This window comes from Thunnus thynnus, chromosome 11, assembly GCF_963924715.1.
Source record: "Thunnus thynnus chromosome 11, fThuThy2.1, whole genome shotgun sequence".
Classification (NCBI taxonomy): Eukaryota; Metazoa; Chordata; class Actinopteri; order Scombriformes; family Scombridae; genus Thunnus; species Thunnus thynnus.
Window position 1 is genome coordinate 9,709,684 of NC_089527.1, and position 24,403 is coordinate 9,734,086.

General features: G+C 40.1%; 2 protein-coding genes across 2 annotated transcripts; both read right to left on the reverse strand.

The window, feature by feature from the left end:
- Positions 1–585: 585 nt before the first annotated feature.
- On the reverse strand, positions 586–4,234 carry twist2. Its single transcript, XM_067603113.1, has 2 exons — positions 3,475–4,234; positions 586–1,268 (listed from the first exon to the last, which is right to left on the reverse strand). The coding sequence occupies exon 1, from the start codon at positions 4,000–4,002 to the stop codon at positions 3,508–3,510; it is 495 nt and encodes a 164-aa protein (XP_067459214.1). The 5' UTR covers positions 4,003–4,234; the 3' UTR covers positions 586–1,268; positions 3,475–3,507.
- A 15,171-nt stretch (positions 4,235–19,405) lies between these two features.
- Positions 19,406–22,851, reverse strand: LOC137192088 (pancreas transcription factor 1 subunit alpha). The gene is made up of 2 exons (XM_067602614.1): positions 21,205–22,851; positions 19,406–20,243 (listed from the first exon to the last, which is right to left on the reverse strand). The coding sequence occupies exons 1-2, from the start codon at positions 21,782–21,784 to the stop codon at positions 20,206–20,208; spliced, it is 618 nt and encodes a 205-aa protein (XP_067458715.1). The 5' UTR covers positions 21,785–22,851; the 3' UTR covers positions 19,406–20,205.
- Positions 22,852–24,403: the final 1,552 nt, after the last annotated feature.

Genomic DNA, 24,403 nt, shown 5'->3' on the forward strand with positions numbered 1-24,403 from the left:
CCCCCCCCCTCCACCCCCCACCCCCCCATTCACACTGGCAGCCTCGCGTTAACAATGAAGTCCTTTCAGTGTTTAGATTGCATCTAACCACGTCTGGAAAAACGAGATGTAAACAATTTAATGTTTTAAGAGTGAGCGGGAGAGATTCAAAGGAATTTCTTCAGTCGTTTAGTTGGGGTCCGTTTTTTTTTTTTTTTTTTTTTTTTCAAGCTGCAGGCTGAGAGTTATTGTCCTTATCTGCGGTTGTTGGGGCTCCCTGCTCGTTAAAGAGCCCAAAAGGCATCGCCATTTGAAATGATTACTAGTTATTTAAGCGGACAAGCATTTTATATGGCTGAGTTTGAAACTGGCTCGAATTTCCTCCACTGTTAATGAAGCTGTATTTTTTTATGGTCGTTTTTTCTTTAAGTCGGCGTTTTCTTTCCATAACAAGAGGAGAGGAGAGGAAAAGTGCAAATTCTCACACCCAGCTGTAAAAAAAAAAAAAAAAAAAAAAAAAATGGTGTTGTTATTTTTTAGCTGATCTCTAGCAGCTCTGAAGGACCATCCAGCCCTCACTCTTTGCTTTAACTCTTCATTTTCATCTCAGTTCAACCAGAAACTTGAAACTGATTTTTATTGCAGTTTATTCAGCTGACAGTTGCAGCTGCTACACAAATAAACAGAAGAACTACATTTCGTTCAAAAATATGTGTTTTAATAAATAAGCCAAAAAAAAAAAAAAAAAATGTACATTGGACGGAGTTTGGAGACTTGCTAAAGAAAGTCGATGAAATAAATCCATGCAGCGAATGACGCTAAATTGCATTGGTCCCTTTTCAGGCTACAGGCGTACTTACACAGGTAGGTACAATATGCATTCATTCATATATATATATTTATATATATATATTTATTTATACTTTGGTTTAAAGTCTTTGAAAAAAAACAAAATATATCTCCTTCTTAAGCGGTTAAAGGATGGCTTAGAGGCCGTAAATCCGAGCTATAACATCAGGGCTGTGTCTTTTATTCCCCTCCTCACTGCCACAAACAGCTCCAGACAGTCAGAAGCAGTGTGATGAATCTGCATCCACACACACACACACACACACACGCACGCACACACACACAGACGCAGACGCACAGACGCACGCGCAAGCACGCACACACACACTCCCCGAGAGTTTGTAGTTGTGGGTCACATTACGTCTCTCCGCCATGCCTTTGAGGTCGATGGGTTCTTCAATAATCCATTTTGGTCTTCATACTTTGTAAAAGTAAACAGTCTGTAAAGGAAGAACAGAGATAAATATAAGTAAAATGATTTATATTGTGTTCAGAAGCATATAAATAGGTTACAGAAAACTCATGACGCATATTGATTTTGGGTTGTTGTTATTTTTTTGTTTTTTTGGGGGGGTGGATGGCACTGTGTGTTGTGTTTTTTTTTTTTAACATTCACTGCTCGATTAGCATTCGGGAAGTCATTAATGAATCAATTATTAGCCACTGAGCTGAGTAAAACCATATGGCAACAGAAAAGCTTTAGTTTGAAGCACCTGAGTAAATTCACGCGTTTTTATTTCGATTAGTGGACAGTCCTAAAACAATAAAAATGTAATTCCTCAAAGCAACATTAAGCCCAGAGTTATTATTGAAATATATCACCGAGTTCACTCAGGTCACGATTTGTTCAGGCTATTATTTACTGACGTTTTTCAATTTTATGAATAATAACCCCATTTAGTGATTTCACCCATTTTATTCCATTAAAAACGAGGCCTAATAATGTCTTTTAATGTGGAACACATTCATCTCTGTGTATGTCACGTATTTTGAGGAAGAAAAAGAGGAGAGGGGTTAAAGGCCATGATCATCCTTAAAGGCAATCCTTTATTGTTTTCTTTTACATTCCACGCAGGTCAATTGAACTGGAAATTAAAGTGACAGCTTAAAGAGATGCTGGAATGGCTTTTGGAGGGAGAAAAAAATAAGCCACCTTCAAATTTACTGTGCTTACACAAATCACTATAATGAAGCTTATTTCTCTGCCCACGGCCCCAAGATCTGTTTATAAGACAACAAAGCCTCGCTGATGAGCAGTTATGACTGTCAGGAGAACTAAACAAACCCTGCTTCTAGTTACGTTTTTAATGGGGAAAGTATTATTTAGTGGCATCTTCTTTCTGTTCTCGCTGTGGGAAACTTTAATCTAACATCTAATAAGAAGTAGCCAAGAATAAACAGCTCACATTACTCTACCTGAACCTTTATTTGACCCGTGACAGTCAGTGTTTCTTGACTTTGCTTCATCTTTTTCTATTCCCTCAAAATCATGCCAGTGAAAAGGTGAAAAGGTTTGCACTCAGCTGTTTAGGTAGTGTATCATGGAGCTCTCTAGACACGAGCGAAGCAGGCTGCAAAATCTGCAAAATAACGTGACCAAATCCTGACTTCTTGTTAATACGGGCCTCTGTTTTTATTGTCTTGCACTGGCTTGAACTTTTATGTCCAGCCGAGCTGCCCATTCCTGCGGTCTCCACACAGGAAAGCACTCTGTTGTGGATATAAATTACCCGTGGTGGCACTACAGCTGCGTTTTGGTGCGGCTCAAGCAGCACTTCTTGCCCCCCCTCGTTTATAATAAAATTAAAAAAAATGCTGTGAATAAGGATTAACTGCAAATGTCACAGCTGGCTGATTTAACGCGCTTCTAGTCAAAAATAGACCCGACTTGTTGTCCTTTTTGGTCAGCGAGGCGTATTCTTCATTTGGTCTGGCATGTGAAAATGTTCCAAAACTATTATTTGTATTAATCCGCCTACTTCACTCCGCCAAATGTTCTCAAAATAAATACACTGTTCCCTTTCCCACCTCCTGAACTGAACTTTTTAGATTTTGACTGGATCCTCGTGGGATCTTGAAACGTTATCTACAAGTAAACCGGTGGATCAGTTGTCACCAAGAGCCCGCGCGCAGCAGCATCCGGGCGCAGAAGATGCTGAGGCCTCGTGGTGAAATCTGTCAAACGCGTAAAAAAAAAAAAAAAAAAAAAAGCGTGCACAGCTCAGGTTGAATCAAGATATGGTTTTTGGTGCACAGCTGATGAATGTTTTGGTAATGACCTGTTTTTTTTTTGGATTTGACTGCCTGGAATATACATTATGTTGTGCGGATCAAAATATGGCAGCAGGCTATAAATTTAAATCCTCCAAATCCAAGGCACGTGGCCAAATCACCGCCACTCATACAGTCACATTTTGGAGAAAATTAACTCAGAAAAGAGCGAGAATTTGAGAGGGAAATTCACAGGATACAGATTATAATGTGTGAATTCACCTCTTATCATTTGTCAGCCTACAGCATCATACTGTTTAAATATTTATTATGTTTATTCACCACCATTCATGAATAAAAACTAAATTTCTCCTATGTCTGCAACTGCCACCACTATACGTAATATTCATTTTTTTCTCGGCTTCTGGTACCCACCGCTTCGGCATTGTAAGTGAAGGTCTCTGGGTGCTAGTGAGATGCTGACATAGACCAAGCGCCCTCCATCCTCCACACGGAGAACGCGTAACTGAGTCTTTCGTGCGCAACGTAGCTGCAGCTGGACATCTTGTTGTCCATCTCGTCGCTCTGCAGCACCTGACAGAGAAAATCAATGTATCTGGAGGCCAGCTTCAGCGTCTGTATCTTGCTGAGTTTGTCCGATGGCAGAGTGGGGATAATTTTGCGCAAAGACGCAAAGGCCTCGTTCAGAGACTGAGTCCGTTGCCTCTCCCGGACGTTGGCCAGGACCCGCTGGTTCTGAAGCTCCTCGTACGACTGAGTGCTGCTCGGACTCTGTTTTTTGCCCCGTTTCACCGGACCCGGGCTGCTGCCGCTGCTGTCCTCGCCGGACTTTTTGCTGTGTCTCTTCTTCCTCCCGAAGCGTTTTTGCTGTCTGTCCAGCTCCTCCTCGCTGGTCACCAGACTATCCACAGGGGAGACCGGGGAACTGGAGCCCTCTTCCATTTCTTTCTTGAAGAAATGCAGGGATAGAGAGGAAAAAACGTTGTCCACCTTTGAAGCCGTGGTTACAAAAAAAAATGTATAAATATCCGTAAAGATGGGAGAATAGTGTCAGGATGTCTCTCTCTCTGCGCTTCAAACTGTGCCTTTGCTTAAGAAGAGGCTGGTTCAAAACTGGAGGTTGGCATGCTTCTCCTCTCACAGGAAGTTTTTTCCTTAAACTTTTTTGGAAACTTTATCCCGGTTTCAGATGCTAAATAGTTTCGAGGTTGGGAGGGGAGTGGTTTTGAGATCAGGAGGGGGAGCTTGTGTGCGTCTTGGTCCGTTAATAAGCAGGAGGGACCAGTCATGGTTTCATGTGTCTGCGATATGACTGAAACAAGTCACCTATTTGCAGTCAAAAGCAAAGAAAGCTTGTTCCTTTGTTTGTTTCCTATAGTGGCACCAAATACATTTCTTTATATTATAGCAAATTAAGCTGAAATAAGAAGTTGAACCTCAATAAAATCAAATTATGGGTTCAGTTATTACAAAATAGTCCCAATTAAATTTTTGTTCCACATTTCTTGGGATGCTTTACTTTATTTTGAATTATTGCTGATAATCCTTAATATGTGGTTTAAATAATGAACTGACATTTATACAATTTCATAGCATAATTCCCTGATAGAAATTGTCTACAACGAAAGGATTTGCATTCAAATAAAACATCAACCTGAAACTTGTGAGTAAACTAGTGTATGTGTATTATATTTATTCTGGGAGCGTTAACTCTGTGTGCCATAAATCAACTTTATTTATATAGCAACTGTCATACAAAAATGCAGCCCAAAGTGCTTCACATAGCAAGATGAAACCAACACTGACAAAAAAAGAAAAAGAAAAATAGACAACAATAAATAGAGTTTTGCAAAACTAAAAATTTCAACAACAACATGTTAAAAAAAATCAAATAAAAATAAAATAAACACCAGGGATAAGAATAATATAAAAACAATGATTAAAACTTAAAAACTAAGGCTATACAGTAACATTACTGCAAATTGAAAGCCAGATCAAAAATATAGATCTTTAATTTCCTTTTAAAAACACAGAGAGAGCTGCCATTCTAATATCAGAGGCAGCGTTTCCACAGTTTAGGGGCATAAAAACAGAAGGCATTCTCACCGGTACTTTTATGGGACACATAAGGAACATTTAAAAGAAAAGCGGTGGAGGACCTTAGTGATCTGGCTGGAACATAAAATGAAAGAAAATCTGTGATTTTAGGGAGGAATAAAGTCATTTAAAGCTTTATAAACAAATAAAAGAACTTTAAAATCAGTTCTAAAGGATACAGGTAGGCAGTGCAGGGTCTTAAGCAGTAGGGTGATGTGATCCATTTTCATTGTTTTAGTCCAGATTCTGTCTGCAGCATTTTCAACTAGCTGTAGTTTTCTTATAGACTTTTTAGGTAATCCAGTAAAAAGGGAATTAAAATAGTCTAAACAGGTGGTAATAAAAGCATGAATGAGAATTTCAGCATCTCTCTTTGGTGATATTCCTCAGATGAAAAAAATGATGTTTTAATGACCTTGTTAAAATGAGAATTAAAATTTAAATCTCTCCCAACTTTGTGATGTGTCTTCTAATCTGTTTGCTAAGACCACCAAGCATTGAGTGCAGTTTCATTCTTGCTGTTTTGGGGCCTATTAAAATATCATCAATATCATATTTTTTTCTTATTTAATTTCTAAAAGTTTTTACCCATCCGTACATTCATGTCAATAAGACAGGCAGTGTAATGGAGTCATTTGGTGAGACAGACATGCACAAGTGTGTATCATCAGCATAAAAATATTAAACTGGCATGCTGACGGTTAATAACGTTTCCGAGTGGGAGCATATATAATGAAAACAAAATTGGGCCGAGAATGCTTCCTTGAGGAATACCATATTCAATGCCACGAGTCTCTGATACATAAGCACTCAGGCTGACAAAAGCTGTCTACCAGTTAAATCAGACTGAAACCATAGTCCAGTCACTTTCTGCAAAGCTCTTTATATCTACACAAACCATCCATGTACAGTAAATACCCACAGAAGTGTATGCATGTGCTCTGTGGAGGGCGATTTACGCACAAATTCGTCAGGCTGGAGAAAATCTATCCGCTTGATCTTTAATCGAATCAGGTCTGTACGCTCTCACAGCTCCTATAATGTGGAAGTCAAACAGGAAGGAGGCTTAAACTAACCGAGGAGCTCTCCGGTTTCTGCGGATGCCTCCAGTGGACGGTCTCCATGCGTTTTGTCAGCGGTCCACCTCTTCATCTGTCATGTCATGTTTTCCCTACACGGAGCCGCTCACAGGTGGCTCACATTATAGAGCTGAATTTATCCACTGCCAAAATGCAGAGTTTGTCTAAATCAGCTGACTGACCTCCAGAGAGTTTCTGTAGCTCTGTATTGTTGTGTGTTGTGTTTTGAATATGGCCAGGCTCTTAACATTATCGTTGTCATGCTGTGAAGTAGGTGGACTACACTTCCAAAAATACTATTTTACTAGTAGTTTTTCTTTAAAAAGAAAGAAAAAATACCAGTGACGTGAGATAATTTTTTCTTGCTTGCAAGATGTTTCTGAATCAAATATAATTTTTTTGACACTGGAGGTGTGATCTGCTTTATTGTGTCTTATTTAAAAAAAAAAAAAATTAAAACACTTATATAACAATACAGAAATAATGCATTTGAGACCCAAAAATGAGAGGATAGTTTCTTTTTTGTTACCTCCCTTAAAAACATACTATTCAATGATGTTCCTGAAATTATTAAGGAAACAAGGCTTCCACTGTTAATGTTAAAGTCTATCATTAATCAAATTGTACTGAATAATTGCATCTTATTAGGAAGCAATTTTGCTAATTTACACTGCAGCGTTCACATTAGTTCAACAAAAGTATCTGAAAATAATCAAACTACAGTATCTTGAGTGCATTTGCCCATGTTATGTGTGTTCAACATGTCCGGGGAGACTGGTCGATGTAAATGGGGTGGAACCAAGTACCTCCTGAAAGTTGCACAACATTGTTTAAACCCATGAGTGCTCGCTTGGTATTGGGACACATCCTGGTTTTCACTTGAAAGCTCCTTTTGCCTTTTGGCCCATAGGAAACCTGGTCTGCTTTGTGTTTTGGGTTCCACTGGTAATGGTGACTGTCACACTTCTCTTACTCAGTGCCAGAGCTCTTAATTCAGCCCCTGGCATGCCTCAGCATAGGGTCGAATTGTGGTTACATTTTGCTGGTGTAGTTCGTACAACCTCTTTAAAAAAAAAAAAAAAAAAAGAAAGTAATGTTTCACACATGCAAATATGAAAGCGATGTTCAAATATGTGCGAGCGCATTGCATGAAAGAAGGAAAATGCAGAGGCAGGAGCGCTCACAATCACACACACTTCCCCTGATTATGCCCTATGACCTTCTGCTCCCTGCCTCAGCTGCAGGAGGCCTCCATGCCCAGGGGAGAAGGTTCTGACTTGCAGAGCGAGAGGCTGATCCTGCACAGCGTCTGCGGGGTAAAGGCTCCACATACACACTTCACAAGAAGAAAATGAGTGAGAGGGGCCCCTGGCCAGCACTTTTCCATCCACTGTATATGCTCCGGGCAATGATAAGCAAACGCTTATTCAAAAAGGCAAGCAGCGAATGATGAGATTGACAGCTTGCCCCAGTCTCAAAGTGACTGAAATTCATTCCCGATCGTATTTCACTGCTAAACATAGTGTGAAAATAATGTGAAGAAAACGGAAAAGTGTGTGAAAAAGCTTAACTTAATAGTTTAAATTGACCTCACAGTAATATAAAGCTACCTCAGAACCTACCTGATCATACACATTTTATTTTATTTAATTCTAGTCGGCGAGTAAAATCTATAGTTTCAGAGGAATAATAACTACATATTAAAACATTATATCTATAAAAGTGAACAGCTAAGCTAGTGAAAACTCTTTGATGTGAACATAGAGACTCTAATATCCACAACAGCTAGTTATTGGCCCGTCTGCCCCGTGGATGTCGGTAAGTGATTCATGTATATCTCAACCAATGCTCATTGGAGTTGAGAGGAATTTTTGATCCCCTGAGAGAGATGAAGGGAGGAAGAGAGAGAGAGAGAGAGAGAGAGAGAGAGAGAGAGAGAGAGAGGCAAAGACGGCGAAATGAAGTGAGAGCGAAAAACAGAAAGACCCTGAGAGAGGAAGACAAAGGGAGGAGAGAGAGAGAGAGAGGAATGACCTGCCTCTCAGATCAAAGATGAGCTCGGGCCATAAATTCAGCAGAGCAGGATGACGTACCTCTGTCTTGTCTGACACCTTTAAAACCAGCTCCACATGGGTCGAGGGCATGCCCTTAATAAGCCCAGATCCTCTCTGCTGTCACATCAGTGAAAACACGTCCTTGTTGCATGCATGGCCTTCTGCCTTCACATCAGCCTCATAAACAGAAACGACTGAAGAAGTGAGACAGAGAGGTGTTGAAAGATAAAAAACAGGTTAAGAGAAAAAGAAAGGAAGGATAAAACGCTACAGAGAAACAGAGGAAAGAGGGCAAATGTATGGATGCGTGATGATTCACCAAAGGCTTTGATCTGACAGAGAGGGTTACGGACGTGTGAGGGAAGTTATGGAAGAGATGATTTGTTGGAGGCTGTGATGAGTGGAATTTTTCTGTCCATGTGCTGGTTACCTTTGACTTCAACCGCCACAAACATTTGTGAGGCTCACCCCAAATGATCTTGGCAAGAGGATCTAAAGCCATGTGTGCGTGCGTATGCATGTGTGCGCTTGTGTATGTGTGTGTGTATGTTTTTGACTCATGTACAGTACATATTATCACCTGATTATTTGCTGTATCAGTGTACGTACATCTGGCTTTTCATGAATGCACTTGTGTGTGTCTGTCTGTGTGTGTGTGTGTGTGTGTGTATGTATATGTGTATATGTGTGTTAGAAAGTGATTCAAGATGAACCAAAGATGTTCAGCAGAGGAAAGGTCCAGCTGGTTCTCATTGTACAGAATACAGTGTCTATTACCATCGGTGCAATCACTTTTAAAGCTACTAGTAGCCCCACTGCAGAGCAGCCATCTGTACCACTACCAAACTCTGCAATGTAAACTGACCAAAGAACACCCAGTAACATGTATTGCACAAATCTGATTTAACAAGCAGTAACTGTGATCTGTTTCTGTAAAAACAGCAGCAAAACCAATCCAAGATTTTTTTTATTAAGGAAACATATATTGCTTTGAACATACTAAATGCTAGAAATGTTCAAATTTGACTCCACCATGACAAACAAGACCTCAATAACTTCAGCTACTGTTTTTTTAGCCTTTATTTTATAAAAAAAAATAAATTGTGCTGTTTTCCTAAATGAACCACATTCTTTGCCGAGGAATGGGTTTGTTCCCAGAGTTTGAGAAAAACAACCGCCATGTCTGTTTTATTGCGCAGTTCTTTTCCAGTAAGTTGTGAAAATGTGACTCACAAGTCAGCTCTGAATTACAACTTGCAGACTCGATGGCAATCCAAATTTAGTGTTGAATTGATACAAGATATCGCTTACAGGATTACATAACTTCAAAAGAACAGTGGTATCTTTTTTTCATCTTTTGTTTCTTGCTTAAAATATTTATAGCTTAGTCAAGTTCCTCTCTAGATGCAGTATCCCAAAGCGCACAACCACAAGCTTTCATTTATGTATAATAACAAAACAATTATCATTATCAGACACTGGCAGTGTTTCTAGTAAGAGCCTGTATTTAGCAGAGGCCTCTACAGTGAATAAAACAACAGGCAATATTGGTGAGAGGTACATATTGGGCAGTAAAACCATAGGCACCTACACTCATAGAGTCACTCTTCAGTAACACCAAGAACCCATTCATTCATATATCCACACTTCTCCATTCTGCTGCCCCGGGCCTGATGACAAGGTGTTTCTGAAATCGCATTAGGGGCCCTTTCATAAAGGTTTCATTGGGGAGTGTGTAACAGCTTGAAGCATTTAGGCTTTGTTTAATACGATGCAGACTCGCTGCTCGATGCTTTGTCTCCTGTGTGGAAAGGGGCCCGGGATGCCAGAGACCCCCACTGTCAGAGTTTGCTTTGATATCTGGAGGTGGAGGGGGAAATAGGGCAGAATAGCCCCCTCCCCTATACACACACACACACACACACATAAACATACACCACCACCACCACCGCCATCAAAAACTGTATGCTCAATACCTGACTCTGCCCTGTAGAGTTATGGCCATCCAACGAAGAAGCCAAGCTTTGAAGTGCAGAGCTCTCTCCAAGGCTTTACACTCTATGGAAGATGTGCGTGGAGAACAGAAATCATGATATACAGGACTGTGTCCATTTCAGGCACATACTGTATCTGTTAGGTAAGGTTCCAAAGTACTAACTGTCCATCAAAATGATGCTAAAAAATGTATGACATTTACAGTAGTCATGCAGTATGTATTCATATGTATACTGCATATGTATTTCTGATGAGTTTTCCTGGATGAATGATTATAAGAAACCTGTGGACCTGTGTTTCAGGAAGGGAAGCTTTTGTGTGGCTTATTTTATTTGTAGAGCATGGTACAGAAGACACAGTTATCTGCAATGTAATGTAAGAAATTTTGATTGTCTGTGTTTGAAAAATGTTTCACCACTGTGGTTGTATTTTGGTGTCTTTTAAGTCCTTGTGAGCTGGCCATGTACTATTGTGCATGACACAATAAGTAATTAACTATATTTATATATATATATATCAATATTCGAGAGATTGAAATATTGGATAATGATATATCAGCCAATATTCTCTTTGTTCCATAAATAATGACATAATTATATCACGTGTTATATCACATAATTATGACCAAGATATATACTGAGTTCACTTCAGCTTTTCTGCTGTAGTTTCTTGTTACATATCAAGCAGCGAATATTGAGACTGAACTATACTGATATATCTACAGTAAGCTCACATTGGCCAACATATTGTCTCTAGTATATATATATATATATATATATATATATATATACATATATTCATATGAAGTAGCTGGATTAGTTGTGGTGCAGATCGATATGTTGTTTATTTTTAGTTTAGTCCAATAACAGAGAGCTCACGGCACAAAATAACAAACCTACATGCAACCCACACTCAACTCAAATGCACTTCATTGACTTGACAGTTACAAAAAACAGTGTTTGCCGGAGCAATTATGTTGGCTATAACACAATTATATTCATTATGCATGTACTACTTCCAGAATCTGAACTTTAACCAGGCCAAACAGGAGAGAAGGAGGGGGGGGGGGGGGGGGGGGGGGGGGCAGGTCTTGTTGGCAGGGTCAGAGTAAATTTGCTGAACAAATGACAGAGAGCTTGTGCACTCGGGTGCTGATGGGGCAGCCTCCTGCACAAATAATGCAGCGTAATTAGTGCTGCACTTGTGACCCTGGTGCCAAGGTTAGCGTGATGGTAGGCTCATGTTCACAATGCGATGTGGTAGCCAGGTGGCCTAACTGGGGCTGGGCTACAGGAAAGTTAGGCTGAGCTCAGGCAGACCGGGGGAGGCAGTGCAAGGGAGGCTGGGCAAACAGTAGTGTTGTTGATTCTGCTGATTGAGCTAGGACAAGTAGGGTGAAGATCACCGGATGTCAACAAAGGGGTGGCATTTGCAGTCCACTGTCACTCCCTCAATGTCACCTGTGTCACCAACAATATCCTCAGCTCTGGACTGTTAGTTTATCCTGAAGCTGCAGGACAATAAATCTTGATTGTGTTGCTCAATTAGACTTTGATAAATGTAACGTAGTAGTATTTTCACCCTTAAACAATATTGCTAAACTGTATAAAACAATTTAATCTCACTGCTAACCCTGATAGCCCTATTAGCTCACATTCCTAACACCTCAGAAAACCCGCAAAGCTGACAGTGTTTATCTCTCTCCATGTCGTGTGTTTGCCCTGCTCACCAGGAGGGCTGTATATCTAATCCGAGGAGGAAATTATTGAATGTTCCAGTGCTCATCCGAGAAGGCTTCAAATGCAAGGCCCCCCACTGTTCAGGGCCCTTGAGCGTAGACCCCTGGGACACATTGTAAAGACGACACCACATTTTTCCTCCACACACTGTGATCTGAGTTATTAGCTCTGAGGCTAGAAGCGTGGTCTTGTGAAGAGGAGCTGTAATGAGAAAAGCAGGTGAGCTATTTAACTGGAGTTTCACAGCTATTAAAGTGCCAACACACCGGGTCACCATGGTGATGAGCGCTGGGTGCAAGTCCTCTAGGGAGTCACCATTTTTGTTTTTTTTTTGAGAAGGGCAGATGTTTGTTTTCAAATTGGATTCTCAGTGTGTTTCGTAACACGTGCTTAAGGATGCTCCATGTTGGTTTATGATATGAAAAGCTTTCCCTCCTCTATGAGGTGTCAGCCTTTCATCAGTTACATGAGTTACAGGTACTGTATAAACTTGCTTTTAAGCTCTTAGAGCCATGGCAACATGGCAAATAATAGGTTAAAAAGGTGATGGATGTAAATGATTGAATATGTATTTTATTATCGGTCATTGAATTCTCTCTAAATATTTACCTGTAAAACCTCTAAGTACGTTAACATTTGACAGATGCTTTTATCCTAAGCAACTTACAAGCAAGGAAGTAGCTTTTTTTGTTTGTTTTTTTAATTATCCAAGTAAAAAACACCTGTAAGTAGATAAGAAACAACAAGAAAGTAGTGCAACGGTCAAGAACGTTTTTTAGAGGGGAGAGAGATTTGGGGTTGACATGCATCAAAGGTCCACTGCTGGAATCACACCAGACATTGCAGTTGTGTGGCATGCGTCTTAACCAGTAGGCTACTAGGGCATAACACAAAGTGCTGAAAGTTAAAGGGACTCAAGTGTTGCGGTGTTCACGGAAGAGCTCAGTTATCAGGCGTTTCTTGAACGCACCAAGGGAGTCAGCAGACCGTGTGGAGCTGGGTAGCTCATTCCACCATCGCAGAACCACAAACTAGAAGAGTCTGGATTGTGATTTCTTACCATTCAGTGATGGTATTACCAGACGTTGTTCACTGGCATACCGGACTGGATGGGAGGAGACATACAGCCTGATGAGTGAGTTAATGTGGGAGGGTGCAAATCCATTAGTTGCCTTGAAGGCGACTAATGGCATCAAAGCTTTGAATAGTAGATAAGATGGAGAAAGTGGAGAACAGTGTACGTTAGTCGGTGGTGGAACTAATCTTGTCCAAGTAGTGTGTGGTTTTGCAAGTAGTGACAGTATTTGAGAATGAGGATAAAGAGACTGATACTTAGTTAGGACGACTGGGTCTCTGGTTTTGCACCACATCCTCTCTGCTGCCCTGAGCTCGGTCCGTTCACTGCGTAGCGACCCAGACAACCAGGGATTGGAGGGTGCAGCATGTGCAGGCCTGTAGAGGAAAGGGTAGAGGCTGTCAAGACATGTGGTAAGGGTGGAGTGAAGCCTGGGTGGCAAAGGCCTGGATGAAGTCTGCCTTGTTGACTGCAGACCTGCAGTTCCATTAGCCAACTGAGAAAGACACAACGAGTGTGCTGCTGACTCTCTGCAGAGGACGGAGGACTGGAGCGATGGGTTTCTTACTGTGGAAAAGAAATGGAGTGTAGTCTGAATGAAATAGAGACACACAGTGATAAGATAAACAATATGGACGGTAGTCTGTACTTTTTACAGCTGAGTGCCTTCTTGGTTTCCTTGTGCGTTGTGCATTGACTTGCGCAGGTAGACTCGCTGGTCTTAACTCAAGCTCCATCTTCATGCGACGTGGTAGCACATGCACTCAACTATAAATGGATTAACTGATTGTTAGCAGCGCGCACTACTCAGCAAAATTAGCAAAACATTGGAGTGAGCATTGTAATGTTCAATATTTCAAAGTAATAAAAACTTATAAAGGTTGGAACTTCATGCTAGCTAGGCTAGTTATTTTATTGTACACCCCATAGTACCACATTCCCTGAGCCTGATGGTACCTTCTGTATCATCATGCTATGTGCAGATGTTATACTGCCACCCACAGGTAACACGTACGTAAACACTTATCAATACAGGTGTGATGGCTAATAGCTCCCTGGAACTTGCAAAATAAAGCAGGAAAGCAAGTGCTAATGAGTCAGAAACAACACAGTGAGCAGTTACGTCTAAGCCTTTTATACACAGCACAACAGTAGCTACCCAGAAACAAGAGAAACAGTAAAAAAGCACTTACAAGAGTCCAATCCTCAGAACACTTCGCCTAGACTGACACACAACTGAAACTGGAATGAATATATTTCAGCAGAGTGGGAAATTTAAATTAATGTTTATTTGATCTTTTTGAACTTTTTTCTACTACACTGTTCTTAATGTGCATGTACTTCACTGTGGGTTTTGTTATGACCATGTTTACATGCAATTTATTTGCATATTGTCAGTTGTCAGGAGCTTGAAGGGTAGTTTAGACATCCAAAAGAGCACCAGTCGTATTTTTACACAATAATCTTGTTTAATGTTGCCTCTGTATTTACCTTAATTTACTTTTGACAAGAAAATATACATTTGGTAGCAGAGGACTAATAGTTAAACAAAATATCTTGAGCTGTGTGCTCAGGTTATTAGGTTAAGCAAAGGAAAACAGCCCTTTTGAGACAGGTTGCTGCCATTTAAGGCTTTTTGTTTTAACTTTATTCCATTGCAAAAGGAGCAAATTCAACAAAATAAAGATCAGCATGGTCAGTAATGAGACAATCCATCTGCATAATGGGAATTACTGTTAAAGGGTTGTTCTACATCCAAGACGCAGCATATGGAGCAAACTTAAATGATGCATCTTTGAGCATCAAGTGTCTGTTTCTTGGTAGAAAGACCTTCCCACTCAGGTCTGAAGTTATGAGTCACCTCCTATCGTTCCATGTAAGTTTGGCTGGTCGACAGTGGCAGGTGAATGGAAAAGTGCAGAGATGGTACTAAAGATCATACCACCACATGGACATGGAGATTTATATTGTAGCTGTGGGAGTGTATATTTATCTTTCTCTCATTGTCTGACCCCACAGTGCCACATTGTACCTCTGGTGAGTTGAAATAAGCAGAGCAACAACTTTATTTATTTTCTTTATACAACAATGTTTGTGTTGCTTGATATTTTTATCCAAAGACAAATGTGGGCTACACTCAGGGCCTTTTAGAGATCCTTGCACCACATGAGTCTTTTCCCTACATTTTGGTATAAACCCTTAGTCATACATTCATGTGACATTAGATTTACTGTGTATCTGAGAAATATCGAATTAGATTTGAGAGATCTGTGACCTTCTGACAGGACTGTTGGAAATCTTTTCCATCCACAAACAATTTACAAACTCTAAATTTTTCCAGCAGGATGTGATGCACTAATTATAAGCTCAAAGTCCAGAAATCCAAAATAACACTAACATGATAAACACACCTGCTGGCCGATGGCAGAACAGCCTCACAGTGTTTGTCAGTGTAAGTCTGCCGGATGTTAAATCAATAAACTGTCTCAATGCTTATAGAGGCTGATGCAGTCCACAGACGGGAAGAATCTTACTCATTCTGGCCCCCAAAATTTTCCCCGTGGCTGAATCATATCTCATCCAAATGGTATTCAGAGCTGTTTTTGATGGGTCAAGATCCCACAGTGATGACTAGAAAAAGTAGTGTCAAGTAGTTATGTAATTTGTGTTTCATTATAAAAGAATGATTTTGTCTCATTTATGAATAATTATTCATTGTAGTTATTATTTCACTGATTTAATTTTTAGGGCATACACTTCATAAGCAGAGTTGCATCTGTGATATGTGCAGCTGGAATTTATCTGAATTACTACAGACACAGAGCTTAAAGATCCCCTCCAGACATGTTTTTAAATGAAATCTTTAAAAATGTTTGATTTGATATGGTTTTCCCCACAAATAGGTTCAATTACCTCAATAAAAAATCTTAAAATGACATCTACTCCATCAACCTCATTGAAAAATCTATGAATATGCAAATATTTTTTTTTATTTCAAGACTTTAACTGTTGGATACAAGATGTCTCCATCTTCACTGTAAAGTTTATTCTCAGTGTTTGTGCACTGGAGGATTCAAGTTTCCACATTACACTTGTGTAAGTTGCATACTGAACCATGATTGGCTCCAAAACTGTAAGCCAATCAGTGTCACAAATCATGCTCGTAGCTCCAAGACTTAAACTCAGATTTAAGGTAAGAAAAGAGAAACTTTCCCCCTCTACATACATTATTCTGCTCTGTGAAGCTAAAAAATCCAAGTAAAGTAACAATTAGCAAAGCATATTTTTGAGTTGAGGTGGACTTTGACATATATCAGAACTTCTCATGATAGTTATTGATACAACATTATTAAAGTTCTGCTCCTGAAGCTATTGATTCCCACACAAATCATCAGAAACTTAACACATGAAGAAATAGATTTGACCAACTAATACCACTAGGGGGACCCAGGGTTAACTGAGCATCAGAGTGCCACAAAGGTCACTGCTACCATTATAAGGCTTACAAATTACATCCAAACTCTGTGAGTTTCAACCTGCTGAATTTCAGTATATGAATGATATTTCATATGTACTACCACATCCTGCTACATTTACATTAAACAGGTGTACAGTTGGTAAAGGAGTCAAGGCAACATCTGTGACACCTGTAAGAGCAGTGAATGACTACAGTGCTTGAAAACACACACACACAGAGGGATTGAATAGAAGTTATTGATTGAAATGTTCATACTTTTGCTCCCAAGAATCTACTTATTGGATTTAATTTAAAAAAAATGTTTTGCTAAGTACTAATACAATATTTTTCTTTCATTCACTCTATCTTAAAAAACCTGTACTAACATATAATTGCAAGTAACTTCAACAGAGAGGTTAAATCTCATTACACTAGTCTCCAGAGTAACTAGGGACCCATTTTTAATTTGCTGTGACTGAAAGTCCCAAACCAGAAATTCATCAGCTATACATCACCCATAAGCTATGTCGCAGTGTAGGTCTCATAACGTTGCTGCTTCTTAATTGTTTCCTAAGGGCTCCATTAGTGGCACTAAAATTACATGTGCAAAAGAAGAATGGGTGTGTTGTTGACTCCCTTCGCCTGTTTTACACATCTAACTAGCACACCTGGAGCAGCATCTGTGAATTGTTGAGAGAAAAGCTCAAGCTATGAAAAACTACACTGTTAAAAAAAAAAAAAAAAAAGATTTATATATCAGCTGTGCTATGTAGTGTCACCATCTTACTGACACTGCCAGTCATGTGAGGAGGCTGATTTGACAGTTTTGTGGTTTAGATGCGGTGCTACACTGGTATGTGTGAGGACAAAAAAGAGGTAGCTATATACCGGAACAATTATTGTTCTTTTTCCATGTAATACATTAAATGAGCTCTTCTCATGTTACTACCCAGTGATTCACTACAGTTACTCATAATTATCTTGACTATCTCATCCAAACATATTAAAATACTCTGCTTGGAATAACATTTATATGTCTGATGTGCTGTTTTTTTGTTGGGTTTTTTTTTTCAGAAAAAAAAGTTCAATGACCTTGTAACATCTGCCTCTTCTCTCTCATTCAAAAGCCCAGAATGTATTTAAAATGCAAAAACTCACAATACACAGAAGACGTCTCCTACTTCACTGAAAAGTCCATTCTTGATGCACAGACGGATGACAAAGGGGTCATTGAATGATTTCTTCAAAAAGATATTCCCTCATTTGGTGTTTTGATGATGGTGGTGGAGAGCGCTGTCTAACACGTCGGTCCAAAATATCCCATAGGTGTTAGATTGGGTTGAGATCTGGTGACTGTGAAGGCCATAGCATATGATTCACATCATTTTCATACTCATCAAACCATTCAGTGACCCCTCATGCCCTGTGAATCGGGGTATTGTCATACTGGAAGAGACCACTCCCATCAGGATAGAAATGATTCATCATAGGATAAAGGCCATGACTCAGAGCAACTTTGCATTGATTTGCAGTGACCCTTCCCTCTAAGGGGACAAGTGGACCAAAACCATGTCAGCAAAATGCCGCCCACAACATAACAGAGCCACTGGATCCTCTCACTGTAGGGGTCAAGCATTCAGACCTGGACCAGTTTTTCCTTTAATTTGTCACTCGTCTGTATGTATGCTGGAGATTTCATGTTTTATGTTGCTTCAAACTAATTGTGATGTCACAAAATCATGCTCTCAGAGAAAAGTTCCCCTTTCAGCAGATGAATTTAAAAAAAAAAAGAAAAAAAACCTTCTCATGTCAAACTCAGGACATCATTCTGCACAGTGAAACGTCCAAGTTAAGTAACAATAACACAATCACTGTATGTATGTTTCATTTCAGTACTGACACCCCTACAATATTCTTCACAGTTATGTATCCATTTAGCTACTATAAATCCAATTTAAGAATGTCTTTAAAGGACTGGTTCACAATTTTTGAAGTCTGTCCTAAAACAACAGTCAGGTGCCCAAATGAACATTGACAGATGTTTTTCTTGCTTTAATTATTCTTCCTGTTCATACTGACCAGATCCCGTCATAATAATGAAGCAGTTTCAATGGAAGTGATGGGGGGAAATACCATACCAAAAATGTGTTTAAAAGTTTATTTGAAGCTAATATGAAGCTTCAGCCGTGAAAATTAGTCAAATAAAGTCGATATCTTTTAAAGTTACAGTCTTTTTGGTGCCAAATTCCCTCTTTTTGTCGCTATTCTACCACCACAGCTGAACAGTAAAACGCCGTCCACCATGACACAAAGAGGATTTTATTTTACTAACAAGGCTGAAACTGTAAGGTACACGCTTGATTTGACTACCTCAGACGGCTGAAGCCTCATAGATGATTCAGATAAACTTTTAAATACATTTTTGCTCAAAATGAGGACTGCTGTCCCTCATCACTTACATTGTTAGTGCATTTGGAGACGATCAAAATCTATTTCAATGTTCACTCAGGCACCTGACTACTGTTTTAAGACAGACTTGAAAATTGTGAAGCTATGCTTTAAGATTTGGCTGGGAATAAAACTCAGTTTGAGCAAGGACACCTGTTACACTTTTCACTGATCCAGGTCATGTGACCGCTAGAGCTCTCCACCTGGACTCACTGCTGTTCTAAACTGCTGACTAAATTCATGGTATTTGTGTAATAAGACATTGGTTGAACTGAGTGCTGCTATGAATAGGAACATTCATCCAAACCTAAGAGTGATTTTGATTTGTCACAATTTAATGTGTAATGCCAACAGGCCAAGAACAGAAGGAGGATCATCCCAGGACTGAGATGACATTAAGGAATCTAACACACAAATAAAAAACCATAGTGGAAAATTTTTATGATCTCACCTTTATGGATATCAGTGTTTACAAAATACGTGAAATTATCCCAGAAAGTTGTAGTGTGAGCCTTTCTGTCATGACACTTTCACAAAACATGGAGTATAAACACATTTGAGTTACAGAACAACAAATAATTACAGTATGCTGAAACACATGTTCAACAATGGATTACAAGTACTTTGTCATAAATAAGCAATAATTAGACTTAAATAAATAAATAAATAATAGAACAGATGATAGAGGTTGCGAGTGAAACTAACAGTACACTACCAGCCTTACTGCCATCCTCGGAAACAGCACCTGACGTGCTGAAGCACATCGCACCGATCTGCTTCTCGTGCCCGTCGTCTCATTTACATGATCAAGGCTCTTTTTTAACACATCGACTCGCGGACTAATGAGCGAGAGTCCAGATAACACTTCAGCGCTACATGCAGAAGTATGAGCCTCCTGGAAGTCCATTCAGTCTCATGCCAGCGTGCCCCTCTCTCCCCGTGACAAGTGCCATCCATTCGGGTAAACAATGACAACCCCCTTTTCCCTCCCCAGGCCCCCAGAAACAATGGCTCTCAATTACCAGTCGACAATAAATTAGAATATTAAAAGCCACGGTGGACGAAAGAGTGGATGGGGTTTGAGAAAGCCTGAGGTGTGTGACCCGGTGAGAAGTCTGCAGATGTCGATCAGTCGGCTCTGTCATGTGAGGAACACTTCCCCGCTGCAATCTCCACACTCGGGGTGCCCCATGTTCCTCAGTTAATCCCACTTTATCCAAGAGAGGCGGGCTGTCAGATCTGGGAGGGGGGGGGTAGGGGGAGCATGGGTTCAGAAGGAGACAAAAGCAGGACAAACAACAATAAGTTTTGATACATTTTAATGACTGTTTAACAAGTCCTAGGTCTGGGCCTAAGAATGAGGGCACACTTACATCTGAATGACCCCATAAAGAGGCTTCAGAGCAGATTCCCACAGAATTTAGTTAAGTGCACGGAGGCAATAAGAATACAAGTGCTTATGTTTTGGTAAAATGAGGCCCGTTTAAGAGCGAATGCCCGAGGGAAACACACCTGGGGATGAAAGTGTGCAGCGAACACACAACAAGCTGCTTTAAATGACATTTGCTTTATGGGATTGCTTTGAATAACGACAAGTCTTTCTTTCTGTCTGATGAAAAACGGATTCAATTTTAATTAACCATTAAAAGCCTTTCTGTGATTCTCATGAGCTGCAGACAGTAAATGGAACATTTCTCTGTGCATTCATAATATACTGTCCACTGTAAATGTAAACTTCTACTGTATGTGATTATGTTCTTAAGTATATTTGACTGATCAGCAAAAACTTATTGAAGTTTTGAAGATCAGGTAGTTTATGTTTTGGTGAGTTTATGACAAGCTTATGTTTTATTCAAAGCTTCTTGTCATGTAGATGTGGATTAAATATAAAATAAATATAACAATCAGCAGCTTGCAATACATTATATTATAATATATATGTTCTAAATCTATTACCTATACTATTTATCTTGAAAGAGTGTCCAAGCACTTGGCAAAAAGAGGCATGATCTTTTAATTTTATTTTAAAATAATTAATTAAAAATATATAATGTCATAATTAATGTTGGTGTCAACACATTTAATTGACTGAGGCTGGGCTGAACATGGTGATTAGTCTAATTAATTTCATCTATTTAACTTTAGACAATCAATAGTTATTGGCAGTTTTAGGACTTGCTAATGAGGGTGATCAGCTCACCACTTGTGTTCCAAATGGCGTTGGTTTGATTCTTGTAGCCGTTCTTCATGCACTCGTCCACGTAGGATTTGGGGTCGCAGCCTGACATGAGGATCTCTCTCAGCAGGGCGATGTAGGCTATGGCCAGTCTCAGAGTGTCTATCTTCGACAGCCGCTTCTCGTAGGGAAACGTTGGTACGTGGCAGCGCAGCTCTTCGAAGGCGGAATTGATGCTCAGCATCCTCTTCCTCTCCCGGATGTTGGCGGCATGCCGCTGCACCTTGTAGGGCTGATGGGACACCAGCCGCCGCGCCCTGCGCTTGTTGATATCCAAGGGTTCGTCCACGGAAGAAGTTTCGGCCTCAGCGCAGACGCTCGCGCCCGGTGACTGCACGTCGAGGTCGGTGAAGGTCAGCTGTGCGTCCGGGAACATGGACTGACAGCCGAAAGAGGACCAGGGCGAGAGCTGGCCAGTGGCTGCGGTGCAGTCTAACAGGAAGGTGTCCAGCTGGGTCGGAAACTGGAAGTTTTGATCCATTTGTCCCCAAAATGCAAAATCTGTGTTGCCATCCTGGTCGAAGTCAAAGAGAATGTCCTCCATATTTTAAAAAGTAAAATAAAATGATTATATTTCTTTTCTAGGTAGAAGTGATGACCAACACAGAGCCGGTTTTTTTTCGTGGATAGATTGGTGACTGCCTACCTGCATGTGCCTTAATATCTGCAGTGTGTCAGCCTCATGGGCACATCTCCTGGATTAAATAGCCTACTTCCAGGGCCTCCATGTTGCTCTGGACAATTCTAAAGACTGAAAGGGAGCTCTTAAGAACTCTTTACCCCTCCTCGTAGATCGTTCATTGCTTTAAAAACGTATTACAAAGGGATCAGTTGATCTCCAAAATGACAAAAAGAAGGAAAAAACACGTGTCCAATTATAAACTTCCCCCCCAAGTAGTCCAGCTAATATTGACAAAAAACACTTGGTATTTAGCAATCATTGGAGGGCTTGTGCCGAGCATTATGGCGCAGCAGGCCACGCAAACCCGGTGGCCTCTGAATGGGATTGTTTTACCTATTAAAGCTCAGCTGACAACAAACACCACTGTCAGAAACACATGGAAGCTCTTTATCAGTACAAAATGTAACGAGGTTTTAATGGAAAATGAGCATTTTTTATGTTTCGCCTTTGGGTTTATCCTGGTGCAGACATATTTTTACGCACTGAAGTCAGATACCAAACAGACCTACAAGATGTAAAATGTTCCAACAGTATCACCACAATTCGTCCCACATAATTTAGATCTAGTACCCACATTAATACGTACCTAATTTGCAAATGATACGACTGACTAAATGGCAAACCATGGAGAGGACGCACGCTGTAATTAGACTGGGGTTAATCCAATACGCACGTTCTTTCTTCGAGGTTGTATAGAGGGCAGCTTGGGGATGAGCTTTAATTCAAGAAGGCTGTATGTTTGCTAACACGTGGTTTTGATTTGACAAAGTCCTCCAGGATGCTAATTTATAGGGAATCTGTTTGTTACAATAAACAGAGTCCTTTTTTTTGCAGGCGGAGCAGCTGATTTAACCAGACGACTAAAACAAAGACAGGTGAAGCGTGTCTGACGTTTGGTGACAATACCATGTGACCTCACAGGGGTTAGAGAGGACTGCATTTAAATTTACACCGAAGCACTTCTAAAGTTGCGTTATTGCGGTTGTATAATTCATTTTCTATAATAATAATTACAGACCGAGAAGACTCCAGGATCTCAATAAAAAAGTCCAATAAGGCAACTTTGGATCATGCTCATTTTCTTTCAGGTGTTAGATGTGTGTGTTAGAAGTTTAATAAGGCGTTGAAATCATGTATTTCCCCTAAATCGTTGCAGATGTTATATCCAGTATGAATGAGATTTTTTAAGATGACGCGCAGGCAAGTCGTTTGCTTGTATTGAAGGAACAATATAAAGGCAACAACCTATCAACATTCTTCTTCGATGAGTTTGATTTCCCTGTAGGGACTTCAGTATTTGTTTCAGGAAACACATGAAAGCTACTCTTATTTTCCAAAGGATTGAGTTACAACAGTTAATGAACCTACAGTTCCAGTGTTTCTCTAACCTTTTTCCATCCTACAGTTCAATTAACCCACGGGTCTGACACACAGGAGAAATTTGAAAGGACAACATCTTGATTAAGAGGTGCATTGTCACCGAGCCCAGAGTCTTGTTTTTAACTCTGCCAAGAGTCAACAAAACCATTTGCATTGTAAATTACGCACGGACGTGAACATGTGTATGTAGTGTTTAAAATGACTGATTTCAGGTTAACGCGCCATCAAGTTAATTTTCATTACTTGTCCAATCCCGGATGTCCTGTCAGTTGTTGGGGGCTTAATAGTCTAATCAAGGAAACAAATTCTACCACTTTAAAATGGATTCGCTCACACTGGACTCTCTGCGGCACGAAGCTGTTGAGACTACATTTACACTGAATGAAAACATATTCTTGGCTTAAAATGTGTTATTTTGAGAGCTCTGGTGTATTGTGATATTGTTCCAAACATGGGGTTAAACAAAAAGAAAAAGTATTTTAATGTATTCTGTCTGAAAAAAAGCTTTAACATGTCAAATTTAAAATGTAAAAGGCACTGAATGAAATAAGATGCATAGTGTTCATGCAGGGAAATTAAAAATAATTCACTGAACGAGTGAAATTATCTCATTCCATAGGCTAAAATTCAATCTTAGGACTCAGGAGCTACTTTATAGACTCACTGGCTGACACGTTTAACATCCCATCATAGTAAAACAAATTCAGATTGGCTCAACGGAGCTTCTACAGTCTGTTTGCTTGGCTTTCTAATTAATGAAGAAGAGCAGACAGCCCGCATTGAGAGGCGCGGGGCCCTGTCAGGACCTTCTGCCAGCCTGCCAGCAGCATCTCCCTCCCAGCTGACGGTCTTGGTTTGGTTTGGTCCGGGCTGAAGAGACGCGCCTGTCAGATTCAGATCCACCTTGTTGTTTATACGACAATTGAGATCTGGAGGGTTTGAAAAGAACGAATGATATAGCAATCCTTCAGAAAAAAAAGCAGATATGAGGAAAAAAGCACAATAAGAACGACAAACTCACTATAAACTGTGTGTAGCCGTGAAAATGAGGGCATTTGGCTTTATACGTCCCGTATGAGACGTGAAATATGTTTTCTGCTT